General features: G+C 42.0%; 1 protein-coding gene across 3 annotated transcripts in view; it reads right to left on the bottom strand.

Annotated features, from left to right (window-relative positions):
- KCNAB1 (potassium voltage-gated channel subfamily A regulatory beta subunit 1) overlaps nucleotides 1-21,561 on the bottom strand; it is a 382,942-nt gene that overhangs the window by 98,203 nt on the left and 263,178 nt on the right. For all 3 annotated transcript variants that reach the window (XM_058556440.1, XM_058556442.1, XM_058556441.1), the window contains exon 2: nucleotides 11,988-12,031. In XM_058556440.1, coding sequence (XP_058412423.1) covers nucleotides 11,988-12,031 — 44 coding nt within the window. The remainder of the gene's footprint in view (nucleotides 1-11,987; nucleotides 12,032-21,561) is intronic.

Raw genomic sequence — 21,561 nt, 5'->3', positions numbered from 1 at the left:
GTGGGATGTCGATAGTGGGGAGACTCTGTGTATGTGGTGTAATGGGGTACATGGGAACTTTCTGTACTTTCTGCTCAATTTTGCTATGAACCTACAACTGCTTTAAAAAATAAAGTTATTTATTACATATCACATTTAAAAATTTTAAATTTATGGGGGCCAGCCTGGTGGCACAGGTGGTTAAGTGCTCACGCTCTACTGCAGCAGCCCAGGGTTCGCCAGTTCGGATCCTGGGCACGCACCAACACACTGCTTGGCAAGCCATGCTGTGGCGGCATCCCATATAAAGTAGAGGAAGATGGGCACGGATGTTAGCCCAGGGCCAGTCTTCCTCAGCAAAAAAAAAAAAAAAATTGGCAGATGTTAGCACAGGGCTGATGTCACTAAATAAATAAATAAATAAACGAAAAATTTTAAATTTATATTTAAAAAATTTAAATTTACATTAAAAAAGTTTTTATATTTACACTTACATTTAGAAAAAGTGGAGTTACTTTGATGGAAGCTGTGGGAATGGAAGGAGGGAGGCAGCGAGAGATGAGTCCTGTCTGTCCCTCATCCCCCAATTGTTCCCCGAGACCTTGGGACTGTAGGACTTGGAGGAACACCAGAGACCTCGAGACAAGAGCTAATGCCTTAGCAAGGCAAGCAAGGGCTCCCACGGTCAGGCCTACCTTTTCTTTCAGGCTTATTTCTTGCAGCTCCCCAACCCCTTGCATTCCCCCATATTCTACACACACAACTAGTGTCCCCCCAAATACCTCCTGCTCCACGTGGTCTCCCTCTAGGCCACCGCTCGCGTTGCTCCCTCTGTCTTGAATCTTTCACCCTCCTTCTCCCCCTCTTGCTCCGCTTGATGACTCCCTTCAAGTCTCAGCTCCAGCAGCATCCCCCCTGTGCAGCTGTCCCACATGCCCCAGGAGACCTTCCTCGTGCTTGGTTCACCCTGTCCTCTCCATTACAGCATCCGTCAAATGTATTGCCCGTCTTTGTGTGCCTAACTCCTACTACACTGTGAGCACTGCAGAGCAGCGTTCTTGCCGCTTTCACCTTCGGATCCCCCGTAATCAGCACACCGCTGGCGTCCTAAATGTTTGCTGAGAATGAATGCGTGAAGGCATAAATTCTACTCTTCCTCTCTCAGAAGAAGATCCCACCTCCTACTAGACTGGGATGATTTTCAGTCACTCTTGTGGATTTACTCCTTCCCCATGAGTTTCTTTGACTTTGGGGCTGGATAGCAGTGGTTGGTGTATTTACAAACCAGGCCAGCCACTGCAACCCACAGGTGGGTTTGCTCACTTAATTGTTTTCCCCATTTCTCTTGTAGGCAGAGTTGTGTTCCTTCAGATGTATCTTCAGTTCATCCTCAAGTTATTTCACCTTTCTGTTCCCATTTACATGTGCTCTTAGTTTATTAAATGGAAGCCTGGCAGGGCAAGAAATTCCTAGCCTGTCCATCTCTGCTAGAGAAAGGAGTCAGAATTGTTAGCTTTAACGATGACCTTTAGACTATTTCAACAAAAGACATCTGTAGCCATGTGACTGCTTGGAACATTCAAGACTTAATTTCCAAAGCCTGGGTTGTACACGGGCTGAGACTTTGCTGACATCCCAAGCCTACAGCATAAACTCAGCTCCACCCAGATTTGACAGCGGGGGTCTGAAGAGCCTGACAAATTATCTAAGGCTGGTGCTCTACTCCTTTCTATGAATTTTTTATCTCCTCTGGATTACAGAGGCAGCTCAGAAAAGTTCTCAAAGAATGCTTGTTCAAGCTGTCAAGCTTTGTTACCTGTTCTGAACGAAGCCAGTCAGCCCCATGAGCGTCCTTGTTTTCTCCTATTATCATGAGTGTTCCGGCTCTCAGAAAAACTTGGAGCTCAAATCAGGACTTGTTGCTCCTGAATCAAGTCTGTTTCAAAGTTTGCCAAAATACCTATAGGTCACACACGTTGGGTTTTTAAAAAACTGCAGCCTGCCCTCTGGAGATTCATTTTCATGTCGCACTTCATGGACACCTGAATTTTTTTGTAATCTTAAGGGCTTTAGGTTGAGTTTTCTATGTATTTTTCACTAAATTATTTTTGATCATAGACACTGACTCTATGAGATAATTAGTCAATGACTTTTAACTACATTAATCTATAGGTAGTTTCTTTCAAAAATGAATAGTGAATAATTATTTACCATAAAACACATTCTCAAAAAAACTGTCAGATTACTCTGATAATGATTCTCCAGGGTCTTTCAAATACAAGTAAATGGTAACAAGATCAGAGCTACAAATTAAGCAAATTCAAATTCCCTTAGATTTATGGTAAACACAGATCACCCTTACCTCCCAAATCAAGTCATTAGGAAGAATCAGAAAAATTCAGGCATCGATAACCTTCAATATCTTTGCAATACAGTGAAAGGAGGCAGAATGAGTTGCCACTATCTTTTATTCATTCACTACTGTCCCTTCCCTGGTCTCCACACGTCCATTAAACGGGGATGAAGAAACCCCCTCCCGTCTCCCTCCAGCCCACACCAGGTTTGACTCTCACATCCTTGGGCCCCTACGTTGCAGCTACTTACCCACCCCTGGTTACTCCCTCCCATTCTTTGAAAATCTTAGCTCAGGCTCACTGTCACTCTCCCCAATGTTAGTTTTGCCGTACTTGTTAGTGATTTCAATGACCCCAAGATAATCCTTCCCTCGACCTTGATCTCTGTTACTCTACTTTTTCTCTACTGATCTTATCTTCAGCACAACCTCAGCGACTCTCCCCCATTGGACACACCTTAGACTGGGTCACCACCAATAGCCGAACCCCCATAACCTGAATTTCGAGCACCACTTTCTATCCTTCCAACTTACTGTCTCTACTGCTCTTACTCCAACAATCCTTTGGTCCCTCTGGAGGTGCGGTTCATTGATCCTCCCTACTTGTCACTGTCCCGCAGCCTCCTCATTTTCCTCCTGGCTCCAGTCTTCATTTTCCTCCATGTTCAGTTTAAACTCCAAGGTCCATTATTACAATCACCCCTTTGCATAAACCCTCTGCTACTTTGCCTCTCTTTTTCATCTTATGCCCTTGAAAAACCCCACCTGAACCTGCACAGCTGAACGTGGCTGGAGGAAAAGCACAGAGCATGGAGCCGGCCTCACTTCAGATTTATTAGCATGAACCTCAAGCAGGTCCTTACTGCTGTCTGGCCACTCGGATGCATCCCCTGGGCCAGCAGCTCTTCTGCTCTCCTAGACGTTCTCTCTGTCCTCAAACTCGCAACACCTCCTTCCCGTCCTCACTAACAGCTGAGGACCTGCTTATTTCTACTGATAATATGGAAGCAATAGAAGAGAACTTTTGTAGGATACCACTACCACCACCACCGTCCCATCAACCCACCTACCAGCCTCAAAGCCCACGTGCTCTGCCTTCTTTCACGTTACTCTCTTCTTGTGGCCTCAAGAAATAATTCCAGGTATTTTTCTCTTCTCTTCCCCTGCATCATTTTTTTCCTTGTCCGTCTAGCTGATGCTCCACTTCCCTGCTTCTCTTTACAAAAATAGTCATCGAAAGATTAGCCACCAGCCTTTCTCTTTCCATGCTCCCTTGAACCCACTCCGATCATGTGCTAGCCCCTCATTCTACCGAAATTAATCTTTTCAAAGTCATCAATGACTTCCGTGTTGGTAAATCTAACGGTCAGTTCTCAGCCCTCATCTTGCTTGACTGATTAGCAGCATTTGACATGGTTGGTCATTCTGTCGTCCTTGAACTGTTCTCTTGACTTGGATTCCAGGGCTCCATGCTCTCCTGGTTCCCCTCCTACCATGCTGGCTGCTTGTTTTTAATTTTCTTTGTTGGTTTTTCCTCATTTCCCCAACTTCTTTTTTTTATTATTGGGGTAAGATTTGTTTATAACATCATATAAATTTCAGGGTTACATCATTATATTTCTATTCCTATGTAGATTACATCATGTTCACCACCCAAAGACTAATTACAATCCATCACCACACATATGTGCCTAATTACCCCTTACCCTCTGGTAACCACCAAACCAATCTCTGTCTCTGTGTTTATTTGTTGTTGTTTTTATCTTCTATTTATGAGTGAGATCACAAGATATTTGACTTTCTCCCTCTTACTTATTTTGCTTAGCATAATACCCTCAAGTTCCATCTATGTTGTCACAAATGGCCAGATTTCATCCTTTTTTATGGCAGAGTAGTATTCCATTGTGTATATATACCACATCTTCTTTATCCATTCGTTCCTTGATGGGCACCTATGTTGCTTCCAAGTCTTGGCTATTGTGAATAACGCTGCAATGAACACAGGGGTGCATATATCTTTATGCATTCATGTTTTCACATTCTTTGGATAAATATCCAGCACTGGAATAGCTGGATCATATGGTAGTTATATTCTTAATTTTTTGAGGAATCTCTATACTGTTTTCCATAGTGGCTGCACCAGTTTGGACTCCCACCAGCAGTGTATGAGGGTTCCCTTTTCTTCACATCCTCTCAAACACTTATTATTTCCTGTCTTGTTAATTATAGCTATTCTGACAGGAGTGAAGTGATATCTCATTGTAGTTTTGATTTGCATTTCCCTGATAATTACTGATATTGAACATCTTTTCATGTGCCTGTTGCCCTTCTGTATATTTGGAGAAATGTCTGTTCAGATCTTTTGCCCATTTTTTAACTGGGTTGTTAGATTTTTTGTTGTTGAGATGTATGAGTTCTTTATATATTTTGGAGATTAACCCCTTATCAGATGTATGGTTTGCAAATATCTTCTCCCAATTATTAGGTTGTCATTTCATTTTGTTGATGGTTTCCTTTGCTGTGCAGAAACTTTTTAGTTTGATGTAGTCCCATTTGTTTATTTTTTCTATTGTTTCTCTGGCTCAGTCAGTCATGGTACTTGAAAATATGCTGCTAAGACCGACGTCAAAGGGCTCACTGCATATATTTTCTTCTAGAAGTTCACAGTTTCAGGTCTTACATTCAAGTCTTTAATCCATTTAGAGTTAATTTTTTTATGGTGTAATATAATGGTCTACTTTCATTCTTTTGCATGTGGCTGTCCAGTTTTCCCAAGACCATGTATTGGAGAGACTCTCCTTCCTCCATTGTATGTTCTTGGCTCCCTCATCGAAAATTAGCTGTCCAAAGATGTGTGGGTTTATTTCTGGGCTCTCAATTCTGTTCCATTAATATGTTTATCTGTTTTTGTGCCAGTATCATGCTGTTTTGATTACTATGCTTTGCAGTATATTTTGAAGTCAGGGTGTGTGATACTTCCAGCTGTGTTCTTTTTTCTCAGGATTCCTTTGGCTATTCAGGGTCTTTTGTTCCATCTAAATTTTAGGATTCTTTGTTCTATTTCTGTGAAAAATGTCATTGGAAATTTGATAGGGATTGCACTGAATTTGTAGATTGCTTTAGGAAGTATGGACATTTTAACTACGTTAATTCTTCCAATCCAAGAGCATGGAATATCTTTCCATTTCTTTATGTCGTCTTCTATTTCTTTCAACAATGTTTTATAATTTTCAGTGTACAGGTCTTTCATCTCTTTGGTTAAGTTTATTCCTAGGTATTTTATTCTTTTTGTTGTGATTGTAAATGGGATTGTATTCTTAATTTCCCTTTCTGCTACTTCATTATTAGTGTATAGAATCACAATTGATTTTTGTATGTGGATTTTGTATCCTGCAACTTTACCATATTCATTTATTATTTCTAAAAGTTTTTTGGTGGATTCTTTAGGGTTTTCTGTATATAAAATCATGTCATCTGCAAATAGTGACAGTTTTCCTTCTTCCTTTCCTATTTGGATCCCTTTTATTTCTTTTTCTTGCCTGATTGCTCTGATATGTTAAATAAGAGTGGTGAAAGTGGGCATCCTTATCTGGTTCCTGTTCTTAGAGGGATAGCTTTCAGTTTTTCTCCACTGAGAATGATATTAGCTGTGGGTTTGTCATATATAGTCTTTATTATGTTGAGGTACTTTCCTTCTGTACCCATTTTATTCAGGGTTTTTATCATAAATGGATGCTGTATCTTGTCAAATGATTTCTCCGCATCGGTTGAGATGATCATGTGATTTTTATTCTTCATTTTATTAATGTGTATCATGTTGATTGATTTGCGGATGTTGAACCATCCCTGCATCCCTGGAATAAATCCCACTTGATCATGGTGTATGATCTTTTTAATGTACTGTATTCAATTTGCTAGTATTTTGTTGAGGATTTTTGCATTGATGTTAATCAGTGATATTGTCCTGTAATTTTCTTTTTTGTGTAGTCCTAGTCTGGTTTGGGTATCAGGGTAATGTTCGCTTCGTAGAATGAGTTAGGAAGCTTCCCCTCTTCTTCAATTTTTTGGAAGAGTTTGAGAAGGATAGCTATTAAGTCTTCTTTGAATATTTGGTAGAATTCACCAGGGAAGCTGTCTGGTCCTGGACTTTTATTTTTTGGGAGGTTTTTTATTACTGTTTTGATCTCCTTACTGGTGATTGGTCTATTCAAATTCTCTATTTCTTCTTGATTCGGTTTTGGAAGGTTGTATAATTCTAAGAATTTATTCATTTCCTCTAGATTATCCAATGTGTTGGTGTATAGCTTTTCATAGTATTCTCTTATAATCTTTTGTATTTCTGAGGTGTCCATTGTAATTTCTCCTCTTTGCTTTCTGATTTTATTTATTTGAGCCTTCTCTGTTTTCTTCTTGGTGAGTCTAGCTAAACGTTTGTCAATTTTGTTTATCTTTTCAAAGAACCAGCTCTCAGTTTCACTGATTTTTTTTCTATTTTTTTTTTTTTAGTCTCTCATTTATTTCTGTTCTTATTTTTATTATTTGCTTCCTTCTACTGATTTTGGGCTTTGTTTCTTCTTCTTTTTCCAGTTCCTTTAGGTGCACTGTTAGATTGTTTATTTGAGATTTTTCTTATTTGTTGAGATAGGCCTGTATTGCTATAAACTTCCCTCTTTGAACCACTTTTGCTGTATCTCATAAATTCTGGCATGTCGTATTTTCATTTTCATTTGTCTCCAGGTATTTTTTGATTTCTCCTTTGATTTCTTCGTTGAAGAAAGTTCATTGTTCAGTAGCATTTTATTTAATGTCCACATATTTGTGGCTTTTCCAATTTTCTTCCTGTAGTTGATTTCTAGTTTCATACTGTTGTGGTCTGAAAAGATGCGTGCTATTATTTCAATCTTCTTAAGTTTATGGAGACTTGTTTTGTGGCCTAATATGTGATCTGTCCTGGAGAACGTTCCATGTGCATTTGAAAAGAATGTGTATTCTTCGGTTTTTGGATGGAATGTTCTGTCTATATCTACCAAGTCCAACTGGTCTAATGTGTCATTTAAGGCCAATGTTTCCTTATTGATCTTCTGTTTCGATGATCTATCCATTGGTGTAAGTGGAGTGTTAAAGTCCTCTGCTATTATTCTGTTGCTGTCTATTTCTCTTTTTACGTCTGTTAATAATTGCTTTCTATATTTAGGTGCTCCTATGTTGGATGCATAGATATTTATGAGTGTTATACCCTCTTGTTGGATTGTTTCCTTTATCATTATGTAGTGCCCTTCTTTGTCACTTGTTACAGTTTTTGTTTTAAAGTCTATTTTGTCTGAGATAAGTATTGCTACCCCAGCTTTCTTTTCATTGCCATTTGCATGGAGTATCTTTTTCCATCCCTTCACTTTCAGTTTGTGAGTGTCTTTAGGTCTGAAGTGTGTCTCTTGTATGCAGCATATATATGGTTCTTGTTGTTTTTATTCAATTGGCCACCCTATGCCTTTTGATTGGAGCATTTAGTCCATTGACATTTAAAGTAGCTATTGATAAGAATGTACTTATTGCCATTTTATTAGTTGTTTTCTGGGTGTTTTAGTAGTTCTTCTCTGTTCCTTTCTTCTTCTCTTGCTCTCTTCCCTTGTGGTTTAATGGCTTTCTTTAGTATTATGTTTGGGTTCCTCTCTCTTAATTTTTTGTGTATTTATTATAGGTTTCTGGTTTGTGATTACCATGAGGTTCATATATAATAACCTATGTATATAGCAAACTATATGAAGTTGATTGTCTCTTTAGTTTGAACTCTTTCTAAAAGCTCTAAGCTTTTACTCCCCTCCTCCAACATTTTATGTTTTTGATATCATGTCTAACCTGTTTTTTTTTGTGGGTGTGTATCCGTTACCCTCTTATCATGGAAATAGATAATTTTAGTACTTTTCTCTTTTGACCTTCATATTAGCTTCATAGGTGGTTGATATGCTACCTTTATTGTATATTTACCTTTACCAGTGATTTTATTGCTTTTTTTTTTGATAATTTTTTTGTTCCTATTTGTAGTCTTCTCTTTTCCACTTAAATAAGTCCCTATAGCATTTCTTGTAAAGCTGGCTTCTTGGTGATAAACTCCTTTAGTTTTTGCTTGTCTGGAAAACTCTCTATCTTTCCTTCCACTCTGAGTGATAACCTTGCCAGGTAGAGTATTCTTGGGTGTAGGTTTTTTCCTTTCAGCACTTTAGATATATCGTGCCACTCCCTTCTAACCTGTAAAGTTTCTGCTGAGAAGTCAGCTGATAGCCATATGGGGTTTCCCTTGTATGTAACTTGTTGTCTTTCTCTTGCAGCTTTTAGGATTCTCTCTTTATCTTTAATTGTTGACATTTTAATTATAATGTGTCTTGGTGTGGGCCTCTTTGGGTTTACCTTGTTTAGTGCTCTCTGTGCTTCCTGTACCTGGATGTCTGTTTCCTTCCTTAGGTTAGGAAACTTTTCAGCTATTATTTCTTCAAATATATTCTCTGCCCCTTTGTCTCTCTCTTCTCCTTCTGGGATGCCTATAACACAGATGTTAGTGTGCTTGATGTTGTCCCAGAGGTCCCTTAGACTGTCCTTGTTCTTTTTAATTCTTTTTTCTTTCGTCTTCAGCTTGGGTGATTTCCTCTAGTCTTTCATCCAGCTCGCTGATCCGTTCTTCTGTATCCTCTACTCTGCTTTTGAGTCCCTCTAGTGAATTTTTCATTTCCAGTATTCTTCATTTCTGATTGGTTCTTTTTTATATTTTCCAATTCTTTGTTGAAGTTCTCACTGAGTTCATCCATTCTTCTCTCAAGATCAGTGAGCATCCTTATGAGTCTTTGTTTGAACTCTTGGTCAGGTAGATTGTTTATTTCTGTTTTGTTTAGTTATTTTTCTGGGGTTTTGTCCTGTTCCCTTACTTGGAACGTATTCCTTTGTCTCCTTATTTTGCCTTGTTCTCTGTGCTTATATCTATTTATTAGGTAAGTCAGCTATGTTTCCCAATTTTGGAGAGGTGGCCTTATGTAAGAGATGCCTTATGAGGCCCAGCAGTGTGCTTCCCTCTCATCACCAGTTCTGAATGTTCCAGGAGTATCCCCTGTGTGGGCTATGTGTGTTCTTCTGTTATGGCAGGGATGCTCTTGCTGCAGATTCCCAGGGAGGCTAGGCTGTCCCCCTGGCTGTCTAGTTGTAATGCTCAACTCTGTGTGTGGCTGCTATGGTCCTTTCAGTCACTTTGTCAGGCATGGGGAGTCCCAGCACAGTTGGCTGCAAGGTCTAATAGCACATTCCTGTTGCAGTTTTTCTGTTAAGTGCGTAGTCCCCCAGTGTGGTTAGTTTCTAGGCTCAGGGGCTTACAATTGGTGCAGGCCTCTGGCCTGCAGGGTGTTGTCAGTTCTCTCAGAGTTGCAGCTGGGTGGGGCTGGCCCCAGGCATGGGAGCACCCAATTGTTTCAGGCTTTGGAAGGTGGGGCCAATCCCCTATGTGGCTGTTTGAGAAGCACAAGTCTGCTGCAGCTGACAGGCCCCAGCGCCTGCAGGGCCACATACTCTGTCAACACAGTCCTGCCCGTGCACGTGCCCTGACCCACTGAAATGGACTCAGTTGCCCCCCGCAGACCCAGTTGGCCCCACACACTCCACTGATGCAGGCCCACCCCTCGTGCATGCCTGCCCTGCAGAGGTGGACCCACTCACCCGGTTGCAGAGGATCCAGGCACCCTGCCTATGTGGGCCAAGTTGCCTGAGGGTTTGCTGTTGGGTGAGGCCAGTCCCTAGGGTGAGCTGCCTGCCTTGGCTGAGCTGGATTAAATCAGTGCTCTAGTGGGTGGGGCAGACCCCTACTCTAGGCCAGGGGAAGAACTCCAGTGGCGTCTGCCAGTGTCTGTATTAGTACGCCTGTACTAGTTCGCAGTAATGGCTGCTGCCAATGTCTCAGTCCCTGGAGAGGTCTTACCTTTCACTGAGGTTCACCCAGAGCCTATCAGGTGAGTCTCTTTTCATCAAAGGACTGTCCACCTTACTTTCTGGTGATTTTAGGTTGCTTTCCAAAATGGGTGAATTTGTGCATGGGCCCTTTAAGAACAGGATTTTCTCCCCCTTATGTCTGATAACTTTTCTGGGGGTATTCCCCGTTGTAGTTAATAGCCAGCAAAGCCAGCTATTATGACACTTGTCTTGGTTGTGCTGAGTCCAAAAGCTGCTTATTGTGGTAACACTCCCCTGCTCAGATCCCCCACTCCTCCAGGGAAGGCTTCATACCTAAGGTTGCTCCTGGCTGGCCATGAAGTGTTGTGGCTAGAAGATGGCTTTTTTCTTTCCAGAAAGGAATTTCTACATCTTCCCCTCAGTCAGCACTGTCCCTTGTTGTGGAGGTTCTTTTTATCCAGTTTTCAGTTCTCTCTTAGATGTAGTTGTTCCAAGAGTAGTTGTAAATTCACTGTGTCCATGGGAGGAGATGAGTTCAGAGTCTGCCTATGCTGCCATCTTGACACCATCCCTCCCCAACTTCTTAATGGACTTCCTGGGTCTCAGACCATGTACTTCTGTTTTCTACACTATCTGTACTCACTCCCTTGGTGTTCTCACCCAGTCTCATGGCTTACACAGCATCCACATGTTGATGACTCCCAAGTCATCACATATCTAGCCCACATCTCTCTTTTAAACTCTAGATTCAGATATCCACTTGCCTTTTTTACTTCTTTTCTTGGATATATAATGGGTATCTCAAACTTAATATATCCAAAATCCATCTCCTAATCTCCCTCCTCTCTCAATTTCTCCTCCTTCATTCTTCCACATCTCATTTACTGTCAACTCCATCCTTTCTGTTGCTCAGGAAAAAACCTTAGAGGGATCTTTGACTCCTCTCTTTTCTCTTTCATTCCATATAGAATCCATTAGAACATCTGCCAAGCTCTACCTTCAAAACATAGCCATAATCTGATCACTCCTCACTGCTTCCTCATCTACCATCCTGGCCTAGACTCTCTTAGGTTACAGGAATAGTTCTGATGGTGTTGAATGGCCTGAATGCCAAAGAGGCTTTTTCTCACATCTGGGAGTTATCTGGAAGCCTCCCCAAGTCTCACACGTAGATTTTATCATTTCAGAGTCATCCTTATGCTGTTAGATTTGCCGTCTCTACTTGGTCTTCTTAAATATGTACATTTTCTGGGAGGAATAAAAATTTTTATTTACTAGTGTGTATATATATGTCACCTTGTCCCCAAAGTATTTAAGGTAGATTACAAAAGTACATAAAATACATAATGATATAGAAAAATAAGTGAGAAAATTAGGCAAAGAGAAAATAAGGTTAGGAAAAATTAGACGAAGCCACAGGTGAGGTGAGCCTATAAATGCATGCCATGAGGCCCTCACACCTGCTAGATGGACCTAGGTATGCTTTAATATAAGATTTCTTTCTGTTTGATGGGCTCCCAAGAGGCATCCTGAACATAGTGGCTCCTTGGGCTTGAGAGGGCAAGGGCTGTCTTGGGAAGGAAAGGCTCAGAAAGGGAAGTGGGGGGATGTGGTCAGGAAGTCCCTTCTCACCTGACACTGGGTCCTGACGTGCACCCCACTCACTCCCTGGTATCTTCCCCAATCTCCACCTCCCACCCCGCCCCCACATGATACCCCAAGTACTTACCAAGACCCAAGCAAGAAACTCTGAGTCCTGATTTTCCAAGATTCCTGGAATAAAAATAAAGCAAGAAATGGTCATCCTTTCTCCAGTTGAAACTCTGCAGACGTCACTATGAATATTACATCTTACTTTCGATGACACTGTTCTTAACTAGCATCATGGCAGAAGCAGGGCCCCCACTGCAGGCTGTGGTCTTGGGAAGAGTCTCTTTTTCATCTCCATTAGGCACTAGGAAGCCCAAAATATGCTCAGGCTCAGCACAAAAACATGTCCCCCACCCCAAAACACAGCTTTTCAGCCCCAAATGATCTTTATTCATTTGTTTACAAATTTACTGTCTCTCTCCTTCTGGCCTATGAGTTCCTTGAGGGAAAGAGCTGTGTCTTATTCACAACCAGTCCTCATTATTCATTCATTATTCACCAACAGAGCCTGACACACAGTGGACCCTTCATAAGTATTTGTTGGCTGAGTAACTGACAAACTGACTTCTAAAATAGAATATTATTACAAATGGATGGGGACTATTAAAAGAACAAATACAAAATGATCCTTTAGGTTATTTAAATTATATTATTTTTTATAAAAGTCCACACAAAATTGCTACAAGAAGTTCAGATAATTCTTTTTAAATGATTCTTCTTTTCTTCATCAACACCTTTGCTTTTCATCCCCAAAGGTTTATCAGGGAAAGGAAATATATTTTCACTCTCTAAATAGGGAGAGAATTAGACATTCCAGTCTTCACTGTAAGGTGTTTGTCCATGGAGACCCAGATCCAACCCATCTTTCTGTCATCTGCCTAACTGTCATCAGAGAAGAAATCAAGTTCTCAGAGAGAGGAGCCTCATAGAATTTTGTAGGAGTCCAACGTGAGAAGGCAAAGCTGCAATAATTGAGACGTGGTAGAAAAGTGCTTCCCTTACTCTGATCAGATGCTCTTACAAGGACACAGTTTTCCTCCCGGCTTCTACCCCAAACAAAACAGCACAAACCACCTTCTCCAACTGCAGCACAGCTCAGCTCCTCCAGGTCCTCCCTCCATCTTCCTCAGTTTGGCTTCTTTAGAAGTTAGCAATTAGTGCTCTCATCTTTGCATTTATTTCTTTTCTCTGCTTATTATTATTATCCATAAGATGCCACCTAAGCAACATGTTTAATTTCACGCATCGTCAAAGCACAGCACGTTGCAAAGATTTCAAAGACCCAGGTTTCTGTCCCATTGTCACAACTTCCCAGGCAACCTCGTAGAAATCACTTCCTTCCTCCTGGGTTCAATCTCTTCATTAGTAAGATGGGATATTAATGCCTGTGCCATTCATCTAGCATTACTGTTGTGGGGCCAGAACATGATAACGTATGCTAAAATGTTGCACAGTAAACAAGTGCAAGATATAATTATTTTTGGTGCATTCTGACTCTGCTCACCCTCTCACAGATGTAATGCTATATGAATTGGATATGACTGCCTGGAAGGAAACTCTTGCATAAAGGTGTGTGAGAAAAATATTTTGAACTACTAAATAGGAAAAAAATAATTAGACCTCTCCAATAAAAGTAATTTGCATAAGAAATTGTTCTTTTAGTAGTTTCTCAGAAAACCACAGGATGTTCAACCAGAAGACCTTTCTTTGTAGTCTAAAAGTCTACTTATTTTAAAGGATAGGAATCTAGAGCAAAAGTTACATAGTAGGGAGAATAAAAAAAGACTACACCAAAACAAAAAAAGAAAAATACTATATATATATATATATATATATTCATATATATTCATTCATTCATATATATATATATATATATATATATATTGAATAACAGTGTTCCTGGTAGAGATATTCAACACTGGTGAATCAGTAAAGATTTATTGAGAGGTCAACATACTCCAGGCAATGTCCAAGGCCATGGGGACACAGAGAGGAACAAGGACCAGTTCTCTACCATCAAGGGGTTCTCTATCTTCTACCTTTCCTGAGGGACACAGAAAAGCACGCGTGTAATTACAATAGAGTGGAGTGTGTCTTACCGTGAGGCCTTTTGGAGCAATGCGGTACGGCCTATATCAGGCTTGTATTTGCATAAGTATGTGGGTGTCCTGGGGAAAAGATCTAGGTAAGATTTTCATGTAATTTTAATATCTTTCAGTAATTCGGAGAACAACAGGGAGGAGAGACTCAGTGCAGAAGACTATGCAGAACAAGACATTTTTCTAACAAACTGAAATAGGGCAAGGTTATGTCGCTGGGGACTTACTGAGCAACATCTCAGCACCCAAGGTGGGCAGACCTATCTTATTTTCCTCATGACCGTGACTTAGGAGGATAATGGTCACTCTGCTAAGGGTTTGGAAGACCAAACTTGAAAAACTTGCGAATTGTCAGCAAAAACAAACTGCAAAGTAACAAGTACTAAACATAGCCCATTTTCTTGCCACTGCTATTTAAACATCCAGCCCAGCTTTTCTGGAATGTAAGCCTTAGAAGATTTAGAAAAGCTGTAAGAAAAGTTCAATTACAGACAAGTATTGATTCAGTGGTGATAGGTCGCACATTGAGCTTTGGTGTTTTTATTTCCTTTAACTCTTTCTCTAAATATCTTCATTCTCTAGAAGGAATGGCCACCAAATTCAGGTGGTTGTTTTTAAAGTGAGAGGCACTTTCTGCGCATGAGTACTATGTGGTCTCTGAAGTCCGTGGCCCTCACTTTGTACAGGAGTGAGTCTTTTTGTGAAGCTCCTACCTCATAAAGCACCTTTGATGCATGATGATGCCAATCACTTTGCAGACGGAGAAGGTAAGAGGAACGAGCTCCCTTCATTCAGAGCATGGAATTCCAGCACAACGTCACGATTCCAAATAGTGCATCTGCATCCCGCCTATGTCCAAGTCTGCACAACACTAAGTGGAGATGTGGCAATTGTCCAGCTACTCGGATCCATTTAAGCTCTGCTGGATAATAGGGGCCCAAATACTGGATGCATTTGATCTAATGAGTCCAAAATACATCATACAAAAGCTCGTTCATGTAGCTATAATACCAAATAATGGCCCAGTTTACACATCAGGCTGGGCTATAACAGATGTCCTGGAACCTTCTTTATCCCACTCCTATGGAATTTTCATGAACACTTCATGATCTTGTATGACATTGTGATTCAAAACACTTTATATAATTTCACTTAATTTCTTAATTTCTCAGCATTCACACAAGTTAGGCTACATAAAAATTCTGTAAGAACATCAAATTTCCAATTAGATTCCTTTCCTATTTGATTCAAAATAGTTGCATTGCACTGGTTTACCTATTTTATCTGTGTCACATATGCCAGAAGGAAGTATCACTGTGTTCATTTTTAGTATCTGCTCCTGTTCAACTCAAAATAAAAGCTTCTCTTTCCCAGGTGAACATGAGCTGCTTTGCTGCTAATATTAGAAATGAATGACATCAATACGGGGGCACAGAAACTTAGCTTTTTCAGTCAAATTTTGGAAATCCTAAATCTTAAAGCTTCAGTAAAGAGTTATCTGGAGAAGGGATATAGTTTCTTGAGAAGTCAAAGATTGAGTTTCTCCTTTCTGAAGGCAGGACTGTCCCCTCAGTGAATACATGACTCAAGTTATTTTAGGACAATGGTTAGTTCCATGCAGAGGCATTAAATATAATTCCTAGTGTCATTTTGTGGAGCATCCATCAGGCTCTTTTTGATTTTAAGTCAATAATAGAGTGGTGAGGACTGAAACCAAGCATCACTTAGGCACAGTCTTACCTGCCAGTTGATGCTTACAGGTCCTTTACAAATCAAAGATGCTAAAAGCAGATCAGCACAAACGTGTTGTTTTAATTGCTCACTTCTGAATATGTGTATCTTAGATATTATTCACAGTTGTAAACTGCTTGGAAGAGAGGAATAGCGAGCTAAAATATGTACTTTGCATTTGACCAAGAAACAAGCACATTGCATGAGACAAAATCTCTTATTTAAAGGTTGACACAAGAGGGATGAACTGAAAGCATATGTAAGGGGCTGTGGTGGCCGTGTCAGGCTGGCAGAAACAAGTTTGATTTGACCTGCTTTTCATGTGCTCAGATCATTACATTATCTGCTGCCTCACTCTATTTGAACATCTTTCTGGTCCCTCCCAATCACACCCTGCTGGTGTGGTGCCTTACTTGGCAGTTATAGTCAAATCTGGAGTATGGGATTTTTTTTAAAAAGAGAAATATACATTTAACCTTTCTTGAAAAATCCAGAGCAGAAGGCATGTTCATTTGTCAGACTGCTGGTTGTGATGGTTGCATGAGAACATCCATTTTGACAGGCATGAAGGTGACTACAAATGTAATGATGTTTTTTTTATGAGAGCACTGTTCATCACTGTTGATAAGTGAGTAATGACTCATTTGGAAACCACCAGGCACATAAGTGATTTAGCCATGCGTTTTGATGACAGACATTGACAAGTAGCACAAAGAAACTTTGTTTCATTCATTTAAGTAACAACAAAGTAGAAAGATTCTTTCCGATTCTTTGATTTAAAGGTTTAAGTCATTTGTCATTTGTAAATTCCAACTAGGTTCTTATTCATTTTCTTTGGACATATAAAATTACCTCTTATCTGTATCATTCTAGAAAAGTCTAGAGAAGTATGGCAAAAAAGAGACTTCCTGTAATTAATTAGTTAGTTCAATAGAGATGTACCGAGTTTCAACCATATACCAGGTGTTGTATTAGGGTGTGGGGATGGGCTGAGTAGCAGGCAGTTGCTGTTCTCATGGAGCTTACAGCATTGAAGGCAAAACACATGTTAAATAGTGTGTTAATTATTTGATTATAATACTAAATAAAAGAACACTATGCCTAACTGTAAAATTGGTGTGTTGGGGAAGCTGACCTGATCTGGATGGTTAGGAAAAGCTTCCCTAGGGAAGCAGCACTTAAATTGAGATCCAAAGGAGGAGTAGGAAGTAAGTTCATGGAAACAGGGTGATGAGCATTCCCAGCAGAGTGAACAGCAGGTGCAGAGGCTCAGAGGCTGGCAGAAGCACAGGTGGTTGCAGACCTGAAGAAGTAGAGGGAGTGGAAGAGCCGAGAGCAGAGCGACTCCATCTGAGTCTGGTGGGGCCGGAGGAGCCAGCTCAAATGGGGCCGTACCCATTACGTTACTGGTTTTGGTCTTGATATAAGGAGTAATGGAAAACTCCTGAAAGCTTAAGAAAGAGAAATGGGTGGAAGGGAGGCAAAAAGAGGAGCTAGGAGGCTACTTTGGTGACCCTGACGTGAAGTGATGGGCCCTTGAAACCGTGCTCCATGGAGAGAGAGCATGGGGAAGATTCCAGATATTCTCAACAGGTAAAATCTACAGGACTCCGCGCTTGACTGAATATGAGGTGCATTAGAAGAAGTGGGCCATTCTCCAGTTTCTGACTTGGGCAGCTGGGTGAAGAGGGGTGCCTTTCATGGAAGTAGGGTTCATAGGAGAAACACAAGGGGTTTGGCTCATCTTTGGGCACGTGGGCAAATCCCCATGAGATATCCTCGTTAGTAGCCTGGAGCTCAGAGCAGGGAGAGGGGTTGTCTGGGTATGGAGAGTAATGGGCGCCATGGGCTGGGCCAGCTGCTGAGGGAGAGAGAGTTCAGTGAGAGAACAGGGCCCAGGCCCCCACCTTGAGGAGCTCCCGTGTTATAGGTGGCCAAGAGGAAGCTACACTGGCACAGGGGACTGAGAAGGGGCGGTGGAGACGCAGGAGGAGACCAGGAAGTGGTGCTGCAGAGACCAGAGGTGGAGACCGTGTCAACAGGGCCAGCGGTGGTGAGGCTGCTGAGAAAGCCAGCGCGGGAGGACAGACAAATGCCCTCGCGTTTGCCCACACGGGGAGCGCTGACGGCCACTGTGGCGGTCATGTCAGTGGTGCTGTGGGGGGAGTCAGGCCAGGGGACTGAGGAGGGGGAGGTGCAGAGTCTTTGCTGACCAGCTGTGTGTGACCTTGGGCAGCTTTCTTGACCTTTTGAAGCCTCTTTCCTCATTCATAAATGGAGATATTAATAGCCCACTCCTTTTTTTTTTTTTTTTTTTTTGAGATTGAGAAAATATAAATGCAGTCCCACTCGCAGCATATTTCAGTGTTCAGTAAATGCTGGGTGCTTTCTGCCTTTCTCATTTCCTAGGAGAAGTGGTGTCTCACACAGTGAATCAGTGGGTTCTGGTTCCGGTGCTGAAGCTGGTAGGAGGCCGCCTCTTGACTTGCAAGACCCACGTCCCTGAACTTACGATCCTCTTACTTCATGGATTTGTGCTTAGACAGTGCAAACATCCGGAACCTATTATGTGAGAATTGTGAGTCATTTTGCTAGAATCATTAGAAAAGTGGGAACCAGGGGATAAAGATAGACAAGGGAGGCAAAGGAGAAGGTGGAGCTTTGTTGGCAAAGGCAGTTTGGAGAGATCGTGTGGGTCTGAGGAAGTTTGATCAGTTCTGTGATCACAGGAGGGGAATCGAGATGGGACATAAAGCTGTGCGGATGGCACTGTACAGACTTGGGTGTTGTGTGGGGACGGGTTGAGAAATGTTTGCCCAGGTCTACCTATCGCTTAAATAAAAGTTACTCTGCTTTTTCTGTCTCAAGTATCCAACGCATCAGAATAGCTGGAAATCAATAACTCAGAATCTTAAATTGGAAGAATCTAGAACCTCTACCTCAGGGCATCAGGGCATACAATTTGGGAGTCCATGAACTTGGATGGGAAAAAATAAATTTTTATTTTTCACCAACTTCTAATTGAAATTTAGCATCTCCTTCAATTATGAATGTAGGCAAGAAACCACAGAAGTATTCATGTTACCTGTGACTTTGCCACCAATAGAAATTACAGGTACTTTTCTGTCACATCACTGTTGCTTCAGGGACCTCAAAAAATATTTGCACTCCCCATTTCCATTCATCACCACTTGAAAATGGTGATGTTGGACCTGCTCCTAGAGCTTGTTATTTAATATGTTGATCAAGACATGCGTGTTTTACTTGGTCATAAATTTGGATTTGAACTATTTTGAACCGTATTTGAATTTAATTGGAATCCTGTGTATTTTACGTTATGTATTTAAAAGCTCTTTTCCTGAGGAGTTGTAGGCTTCACCAGACTGCCAGAAGGGTCCATGCATCAAGGATCTCGAATGCAGATGAAAGATAAAGGTTGTTTAAAAAATGCCTTTTGGTGCATCCATCTGCCACCGAGTAACATGAGTTTACAAGCATGTCTTTTAAACTGGGAGGGAAGACAGTCTTGACATTTTTGAAAGCAAAATTAAATATGCAATACCACCTGCCCCTACTTAACATGTGTATAATGTAGTGTTTAGTATCCCTTCTTATTTGTTTAATTTTAGTAAATTAAAAAATATTTCTTAGGCCCATGATGGCTTTACTTCCAAACTCAGGCCCACTGCTTGTGTTATCTCCACTTGGATATAAATCCTCGATTTAAAGTCTCTCATTGCAGGGCTCCTCAAGGGCCTCACCAACCTACAGGAGGGGCTGCCGCGCCTCCCCGGGGGCAGAGGAGAGAGGAGAGGATGCGCCACCTCGGGGCTCTGGGGTCTTAGCAGGACGCAGCTTGCCTCGTGCACAACATTTCTTTTATAATAATTCACTTTAATGTGATTCATTTGTTCAACCATTTTATATTCCAGTACATATTATATTTTAATATAAAGTAGCTTCCCGGCTAAATCTTCAAGCAAGTTTGAAGAGATGCAAGAGCAAGAGATGTGCCACGTTGGTCCCATGCTGGGGGGGCACCCTCTGCTGCCCCAGTTTGAGAGGCCTGGCTATGAACAATCACCAGTCATTTACACCTTAATGTGAAAGAGTTTCAGACCTTTTTCTCACATTAGTTTGGAGGGATTAGAAGGAACAGTCAAGAGATAGAGCACTAAACCTCTGGGAGATGGAAGGGGGCTACAGGTGGGTGGCAGGAGGGTGAAGGAAGCGGGCCTCCAGAGGGGGAGGACACGCTGCGCCCCCTTCCTCATGCCGTCCAGGATCACATCTCTCCTTAGGACAGAATGACCACACTTTCCTACCTAAATATCATCCAGGTACTTGCCATTTTCAAAGCTAAGACGAGAGAATCTAATGGTTTCAAAGTTTTCTTCACTCGGTGGTGGTGATTTATTCTCACAGAAATGCCACCAGATGAAGAAAAGTCAAGCCTCTGAGGCCTCCATGTTGTACTGAGAGCTCTGATTGGTGTCCACTGTACCAAGCTGTGCAGTTGTCAAAGGCAAAACGAACAACCAAGAAAGCCTCAGAGGTAGGAGTCCCAGGCTCTGCATCTTTCCAGTTTCATTTCCTGTGTGTGAATTTCTCTCTTTCTCTTTAGAGGCAAAGTCAGCAACACGATGGAGACTGAGGCGGGAGTCTGGTGGAGGGGCAGGGTGATATTTAAATATGCACTTAATTAAAAGTAAATGCTTTCAGCCACACTGCACTGGTTGGCCTTTCAGTTTCCTTTACAGAAGAACAGAAAATAATGCCTGTTTTCTCTGTGTGCCCATACCCTTTACATCTGCCATCAGAGTGCCACACGTCACAGTGTATTACACTCATTGTGTGCGAGGTGGTTTCTCCTTCCAGACTGAGATCCGTGAGGCCGGGCGGTGTCTACACCTCTGCTTGTTCTGCACCCCTCGCACAGTGCTGGGTGCAGAGTGGGTGCTCAGCGGTGCTCGCAGCGGGTGCGCCGATGCCATGGCTTGGCTGCGGATAAAGACTGCATTGTCCCTCACCGGCTCCACTCTTGCTGGCTCGGGAGGCTCTGCGGTTTCCCGGGAAACGCTGGCCAGCATGGTGCAGGTGTAGAGTACAATGGCGCAGAGGTGCCTCTCCCCGTCTCTGTCAGGGAAACCTTGGGAAAGTGACCGAACCTGTCTGTGCCCCATCTATTCGTGGGGAGAGTAACAGAAACTACCTCAGAGGATGGTTGTGAGGATTAAAGCATTTAAGGTAGTGCTTGGCACATGGTAAAGGCTCTCTAAGTGCAGGTTGTTATCAGATAGACACAGGTTTGAATCCAAGCTCTGCTCCTGGCAGCTGTGGACATCTCAGTGCACCTCCTACAGGTTCCCTCTCCCGTGAAATGAGTTTCCATGCCCTCCCGGAGCGGAGGGACACAGTAAACATTGTGGCCTTTCACTCTTCTTTCAACCGACGTGGGTGTTAGAGCTCCTTCTAATTTTACAAGGGGCTGGAGCTTGGGACCCTGCTGAGCAGGATGCATGCTCTCTTCACCCATACCCTTCCTCTTCTTCCCCTGCCCCTCCAGCTAACGGTGGTCACTGTTCCAATGGGAGGGCCAGTCCCAGCCCTCTAGTATTTACAGCCTTAGAGCCTGGAACTGGGGCTAAAGAGGGAATCGTGACCAAGGTCTACTTCTACTTTCAGCCTCCACCTTACTCTCTAGTTCCAGTCAGTCCACCTGCAGTTCACCCCATCTGAATCTGCAGTGCACACCTCAAATTCAGAATATCAATCTGTGGCTCCCCCTCCACCCCCTCCAAAAAAAAGCAACAAGTTGTAACC

The sequence above is a fragment of the Diceros bicornis genome, chromosome 15 (genome assembly GCF_020826845.1).
Source record: "Diceros bicornis minor isolate mBicDic1 chromosome 15, mDicBic1.mat.cur, whole genome shotgun sequence".
Taxonomy (NCBI): domain Eukaryota; kingdom Metazoa; phylum Chordata; class Mammalia; order Perissodactyla; family Rhinocerotidae; genus Diceros; species Diceros bicornis.
Note: the sequence above shows the minus strand (reverse complement) of the source record. Positions and strands in the feature narration are given on the sequence as shown.